At 39.6% G+C, this 7,500-nt stretch overlaps 1 protein-coding gene across 1 annotated transcript in view; it reads right to left on the bottom strand.

Moving 5' to 3' along the window:
• LOC143017557 (neuronal acetylcholine receptor subunit alpha-9-like) overlaps nt 1-7,500 on the bottom strand; it is a 31,623-nt gene that overhangs the window by 932 nt on the left and 23,191 nt on the right. Inside the window, exons 6-7 of the mRNA XM_076172345.1 lie at nt 5,523-5,609; nt 368-502 (exon numbers count right to left, since the gene is read on the bottom strand). Coding sequence (XP_076028460.1) covers nt 368-502; nt 5,523-5,609 — 222 coding nt within the window. The remainder of the gene's footprint in view (nt 1-367; nt 503-5,522; nt 5,610-7,500) is intronic.

Here is a 7,500-nt window from a genome sequence, read left to right as displayed (position 1 = left end):
CAGAAAGGAGGGATAGTAGAAATAAAAAATGCTGCGTGACTCTAGTCCGTAGGGGTGTTGCTAAAGTCACTAAAGAACTAACAAAACAAAACTTATCCAGTCTATACCCTATAGGGAGAGCTATAGATACATGGATAGACAGCAATAGAAAGAAAAAAGATAATAGAGAGAGAGGAGGGAGTGAGGAGGAATAGATTGAGGAAGAGAAGGATAGGGAAAGAGATAGAGTGAGAGAAAAAGAAGGAGACAGAGAAAGAGAGAGGAAGAGGGGGGAGGGAGAGAGCAAGAAGTATAATAAGAAATAAGAGAAAAGAAAACACCAGTTCTATAGAAGGTGCGGGAACAAACACCTTGAAGAAGAACTCACCGATAAGAGGCACGTGTTCGGTGGGCGGGATGTCCTGTGTCATGGCCATCAGGAAGACCATCATGGCCAATAGGGCGTTGGTTGCCAGGCTCACCTTCTCTCCAGCCTCCGCCGGCAGGATAAATACCATCAGACCTAAAGGAAGGATAAGACTCAAAGGGTTTGTTTTCGCGAAGGAACTTCTTCATCCAATTCGAATCTTCAGATATTATCCAAAATCTTCCTTGATTCCACATTCAGTTTCTTTGTTACCAAAATGATAATACAGAGATGAATAAAGTAACATAACAACAAATAAAGTAAAAGGAAAAGTGCTATCTGCTATGGAAGGAATTAATTGAGGAAGTGTCTAGCATACATTAGAAGATTTTGTTGGCCATCTTAATATTGAAGGCAATCGTCACACATTAATACACCGAAAGACTACGGCGTGTCCAAGTGCGCCATTTGATAATCAAAAAGTAAATAATTAAAGAAACAAGTAAATAGATAAAATAGAGGAAAAGGGGAAAAATCTAGACAAGAGTAAGCAAGTTCCAAGTTCTACTGCCAGTAATTTGCAGTATGTCTAATATGACATTTCTTTGTGTTCCTCACATGTTGATAACACGTAGTGGGAACACGCACCCTTAGGTGCAAAAAAAAAAAAAAAAAAAAAAAGAGAGAGAAAGAGAGAGAGAGAGAGAGAGAGAGAGAGAGAGAGAGAGAGAGAGAGAGAGAGAGAGAGAGAGAAGAGAAAGAAAATTATCTCGTTAAAAAAAACACCATCTCACTCCCATGCAGTGAGTAGTGAGAAACCCCTAGTAGGGCAAAGCCCTGTCAGTTGCGGGAAGCCGCTGTTTTTTTTTTTTTTTTTTTTTTTTTTTTTTTTTTTTTTTTTAGTAAAAAATAATGCAAGCAAACTTCTGAGGGAGTAATGTTAATCTATTTAACACTGCAAGACACAAATGGCTCTCTTTCTAGCTAACCCCAGGTTATTCCATTCGTTTAAGATGCGACTTCTGGACTGAAGGTTCGATCGAAAATGATCTTCGTTTGTGAAGCCATTATTTGGATTAAGTGAAAACTGAAAATTTCCTTTTCTTCAAAATGTTAATCCTTTGATAGCAAGAAATGTTTCTACAACTGATTTAACTCATTTCATGTTAGTCAGAAACATATAGTCAAAGTAGATACTAAGTCTTACAAAATTGAAAACAAACACTGCAGGTTATAGAACATTTCAAGATCATGCAAAATACAAAGAAAGTGCTAAGGTTACTTAAATGTCATGCAAGGACACATGCTCTAGTGAAGGAAGCCTTAGTGATGTGGCTAAGATGGAAGGGAAGAGAAAACCCACTTTGAATATTCAAGCTTAATTGATTTAAACAGTCGAGTCTGAGGACTTAGTCAAATTGAAATTGGTTTGATACCGCAACAAACTTGTGTGTGTTCTGCCGGAAGATCGGGACTGACCAATGAGGAAAGGTCGGCAGATGCCGACATATCAAGGTTTCTTAGTACCTTGGCAATTAGTGGTTACATAGATCCTGCCGAGGGCATACGTCACTTTCATGTAACGATCTAGATATCTATTGAGTTTCATTTTATATTTTCAAGTGAATATATAGGTATGTATAAATACACGCACACACACATACACACACACACACACACACACACACACACACACACACACACAGACAGACACACAGACACAGACACACACACACACACACACACACACACACACACACATATATATATATATACATATATATATATATATATGTATGTATGTATGTATATAAGTATAATGGTGCTGAACAAGAATTATGGGCCAGGTAATTTTAGTGAATTATTGTAACTACTTTACTGATGATGTATAGCGAAGGTAAAACAGGGAATTAGATTACGTACAATGCCTTACTCAGCCCGACACACATACGTTATGGTTCATCTGAATAGGATTCAACTGTTTTCAGACCTGAGTCTGTTCGTTTAGTCCTGTTTTCTATTCCGACAAAGGAAATACGCACAAACATGATATAAAATATGAAAATTTAGATTTAATTTGCCACTATAATGGATTTTCTTTCCCTACCATGAATGTCCAGACACTTTGAAATGTAAAATGATCAAATTCAGCTTGTCTCTACCAAGGGCTTTCTTCTCCGGCAAAGAGATAACCATGAGTGTATTGACATGGTCGAGCACAAAGAAATCAAAATCTCATCACCCACCGCAGACGCTGACGACGGTCCCAGGCATGATGAAGAAGAAAATGGCAAAGGTGGTTCTCCTCTGCAGCCGCAGAAAGTAATGAATTGCTGCAATGGGACACTTCGTCTTACATCACACAAGCGTTTCCAGAAGTGGGCCACACAAAACACGTATTTTACAGTATCAAATTTTGGTGTATCCCTCAGATGAAATGTCTTGTAGCATAACTTTTGGTGTCAGCATGTTTTGTCAATGAATTTTGGTGCAAGTCAATCAGCATACATGTCTTTGCAGAGTTCAGTTTTAGTCTATGTCGTTCAGAACAGAAATATTGGTGGTATTTCTTTTTGAAGTGTGTAAAAAGAACACAGATTCTAGGACGCTAATTTCTGGTGTGCCATAGAAATATGTTATCTAATTTTGGAGTGTATGAGAACACAGTTTCTGAGAGGCTAAATTCTGGTGTCTCTAAAAGCATGTCCTTTAGTGGCATTAGATTGTTGCGTGAGGTGATTTTTAACAAGAAAAGCAGCACTACGGTTTACCATACTCAAAAGAGGGATTTTTTTTAATTTCATCACGTTGTCATTTAGAATGGTATGAGTGTGCTTCACTTTGTGATGTCTGGTGAACAGGGGATTTTAACTTAGCCTAAGCGCAAACTGAGACGCAGGAGACACAGGCGACGCAGAACAGAGCAAAGGCAGACTTCCTGTTGCTAAACGGAAGTACAGTTTGAACTTCTCTCTCATTTGAAACGCTGAGGTAGGACATCTAGTAGCATTTCAAGTACGAGAAATGTTCAAATTCTACTTCAATTCAACAACAGGAAGTCTGCCTTTGCTCTGCTGTGTCGCCTATGTCGCCTGCGTCTCAGTTTGCGCTTAGGCTTACTGTAGCATAGGGATCTTAAACTGTGGAGTGAGTAGTGCAGGAATGAAGTGGGGAAAGGAAAATGGTTAGCTAAATAAAAGTTAATTTGTTAGACTAGTGGTGAATAGGGAGGACTATGACAATATAAACTTGTGATGCTGTACAACAGAAGTTCTTAAACAATCTTGTCACCCTTGAGGTAAACTGTAATCAACAATATACCTTCTTTAGTTTTATATGTAGAGCAAAAACATGCATTTATTCGTAAAAAAAAAAACATGAGAGTTAGAAGGTTTTGATAATGGGTTATCTCACTAACCCATGAAAACCAATCAATTAACCAGCATTTTCTCGTTATTTGCAATAACGTAAAGATCACTCTAGATAAACTATTTGATGATGGACACTATTAGAAAGACCAAAACTTGTAAGATGGCCATCAAACGATATGGGTGAGCAACTTAAGTTTCTATTCTTTATCAAAGAATTCCTACAAGGTAGACATGATTGAGAATGTGGTAAGGTAGGGTGGTTCCTTTAAGAGACGTTTGCACCATATACCAAGGAGGTATTCTCACCACACTTCATATGTAACGGTGTAATTGCTGTTCTTGCAGCATCGGATCTAAACATCCAGATGACAAAAGTTAGAGGCGCACTTCGTGACTTGCGCTGCACAAAATTTGGGAAGATCTGGAGACACAATAATCTTAGATCTCTATCAAGTGAATTAATATCTCTAGGCTTTGGATGTGAACGACAGAGACCTAATATTGATGTTTTACCAAATGCTCCCTACTTTTGTCCCTCGAAAACACGGACATGTTGTTGTATTTACAGAAACTTGCTAGAATGCATCATATGAACGGAACTTTACCCATGATTCTAGCTTCCTCCTTTTTTTCTTTATCTAACTAATGTTACGAGTATCTCAAGGGTGACAGTATACTCTCTGTTGTATCGTCCAAATGGGCTTTTAAAAAACTTCTCGGACAACCTACTCCCTTGGGGCACGTGTTACCCTTTGTGATACAGAGTGAAATTGTGTCCAGTGGGTTAGGTTGCGAGCCTATGAACTAAGATTTGAGGAAAGGAATAGTGTTGACAAGTACCGTGAAGACAGCCAGCAATGATTCCACAAAGGTGCGTAGGATTATAGATGTAAAGCAAAAGAAGCATTATGCAAATCCGTCGATGAACTGGAACCACATTAGAAAAGCAGAGAAGCTCTTTTAGAGTCCGTTCGAAAGCCGAGGAGGAAATTGTTATCGTGCAACAATTTCCATGACTGAACACAATGGAAATACAAACCAAAAAAAGACCTTCAAGTCCATGGCAAGACCAGCTGAACTAAGGAAAGGAAAGCCAAACTTGACGCTAAGATACCAGCTTAGTCGGATTTTAAAACTTCTGATAGCATGCGATCATCTTATTAGGAGATTTACTGCGAGATAAGCATCTGATCATTTAGTCTGTGCAGTGATGAAAGCAAGCGTTCGGGATATAGAAAGAAGATTCTAGATGACATTTAGAAATCAAAATGGCTACAAAACCCAGTGATGTAAACTGCCATCAAACAACAAGGGAAGAATAGTATAGCAACAGCCACACGGACACAAAATTACGACCTTACTAATGCACTCTCTAGATCTTACTAATAAGTACAAACTCATATACCTTATCAAAATCAGTTCATCCTTAACAGAGAAGATTTAATTCGAACATTCCTCATTTTTGTCTCCACATATAAACCCCCTGAAACATGATCTGAATAACGTTTAGGCTAAACGAAGGAAGGGGTAGTCATGCTATTTTTCAGCCGGCAGCGTAGATGGTGTGAATGAGTTAGCGGAGAAGCAGACTCAATTAGGGGAGACTATAGAAGACTTAATTCGAATATTCCTCACTTATGTCTCCACACATAAAATCCCAGAAACATGATCTGAATAACGTTTAGGCTAAATGGATGAAGGTTTACTCATGCTACTTTCAGCCGGCAGGACAGAAGGCGTAAATGAGTTTAGCGGAGAAGCAGACTCAAAAGAGGAGACTAGAGAGAAGCACAAACACCACCCACCGCAAAGGTTGACGATGGTTCCTGGCACGATGTAGAAGTACACAGCGAACAAGCTTCGCCTCTGCACTCGAACGTGTATCGTCAGGGCTGTAAAGGGAGGTGCTCACTAGGGGAAAAGTCATTAAGAGTGTGATTTTTTGTCTTCTTTTTTCTTTTTATTTATCTTGACAGAATAAAGAGTGACTTTTTATTAGTAGCCATCGAAGTAGCCAAATGAATGACTACAATGGTTGTTGTGCTTTATGAAGTATGACATCGTGTTGAAATATTAATCTCCTTTGTAGAAAAACAGAAAAGAGGAAGATTTGTTTGACAGCCTCAGCGCAAACTGAAACGCAGGCGACTCAGGCGACGCAGTATAGCAAAGGCAGACTTTCTGCTACTGAATTGGAGTACAGTTTGAACTTCTCTCTCATTTAAAATGCCGAGGTAGTTCAAACTTCAATTCAATTCAGCAACAGGAAGTCTGCCTTTGTTATGTGCTGCCTCGCCAATGTCGCCAGCGCTTACGTTGAGAGAGTAAGTACCTAAAGGATAGAACCATAGCGCTCAAAGTATTCTTTGGAAAAAGTCATACAGCAGATGAAATGATCAATAAGGAACCATTACTGAAAGCTACTTTAGTGAAAAGAATGAGAGGTGCATGGACTTCACGTTCAGAAATGGGTATCACACCGAACGAACGAAACTTTTTTTTTCTTACAACATAGAGAAAATGAAAAATGAATGAGTAGATAGATAAACTGGATTTCGAAATATACACCTTTGATCAATAAGTAATGAGAAAATGTCAGGAGGGACACTATTTATTTTTATAAGCTTACAAAACTTTGTCTCCTTCAATATAATTGCCTCTCGCATCTAAACACTTCTGCATGCGTCTCTCCCAATCCTGAAAGACCTCCTCAAAGTCCTTTTTCAGTAGTCCCTTCAGATAACTTTCCGATGCCTCTCTCAGCTCCTCTGTTGACTGGAATCTGGTTCCCCTTAGGCTGTTTTTCATGCATGGGAACAGGAAGAAGTTGCAAGGGGCTAGGTCAGGGCTGTAGGGTGGGTGTTGTACCACTTTCATTCCCCTGCCGGCCATCCAGGTGGTCACCAGCGTTGACTTGTGGCTGAGGCCTCTTCTTCCTCATCTTCTCCCTAAACCTTTTCAGAACAGTAAGGTAATATTTCTTACTGACGGTTTGACCCTGAGGAGCCCATTCAATGTGAATGAGCCCCTGGGAGTCAGAGAAAGGAATGACCATGGCCTTCTCTCGCGACCTGCTCATCTTTGCCTTTTTGGGTCTGAGAGAGGTCGCGCGCTTCCACTGAGAACTCTGACGTTTGCTCTCAGGGTCGTAGGTGAACACCTAACTCTCGTCGCAACTCACTACCTTATTCAGGAAACCTGAATCAGCCTCTATCATTTCAAGAATGTCTATGCAACATTCCACACGAAACTGCCTCTGGTCGTCGCAGAGGATCTTTGGCACGAACTTGGCACAGACTTTATGGAGCTTGAGATCTTCGGTCAGAACTGTCTCTCGTGTGCCAATACTAATACCAATAGCTTCAGATATCATCCTCATAGATATTCGACGGTCTTGCATCACTAACCTTTGCACTTCCTCAATATTTTCCTCCTTGCGTGCACTTTTCGGTGCTCCAGATCTGGGTTTATCCTCAACCTGTTCATTTCCTTCAGAAAATCTGTTAAACCACCGATAGAAACTTGCTTGGCTCATCTGTTCATCCCCATAGGCCTTCTTTAACATTCCATAGATTTCTTGTTTGGTTTTCTTAAGTTTAACACAAAATTTAATGGCGTAACGTTGCTCCATGTTTCCCTGCATCTTAACAAGTGTTCACAGATCGACAAACCGAATCAGACTGATTCCACTACGTTTATTTATTTATTTATTTATTTATTTGTTTTTCTTTTAGGCTATCGACTCATAAGGTGGTCATTAAGCCTCGTCTGAATTTGTAGTCT

The sequence above is a fragment of the Oratosquilla oratoria genome, chromosome 32 (genome assembly GCF_046742065.1).
Source record: "Oratosquilla oratoria isolate Oo_2021 chromosome 32, ASM4674206v1, whole genome shotgun sequence".
NCBI classification, from domain to species: domain Eukaryota; kingdom Metazoa; phylum Arthropoda; class Malacostraca; order Stomatopoda; family Squillidae; genus Oratosquilla; species Oratosquilla oratoria.
The sequence above is the reverse complement of the archived record's forward strand: the minus strand, read 5'-3'. Positions and strand labels throughout refer to the sequence as shown.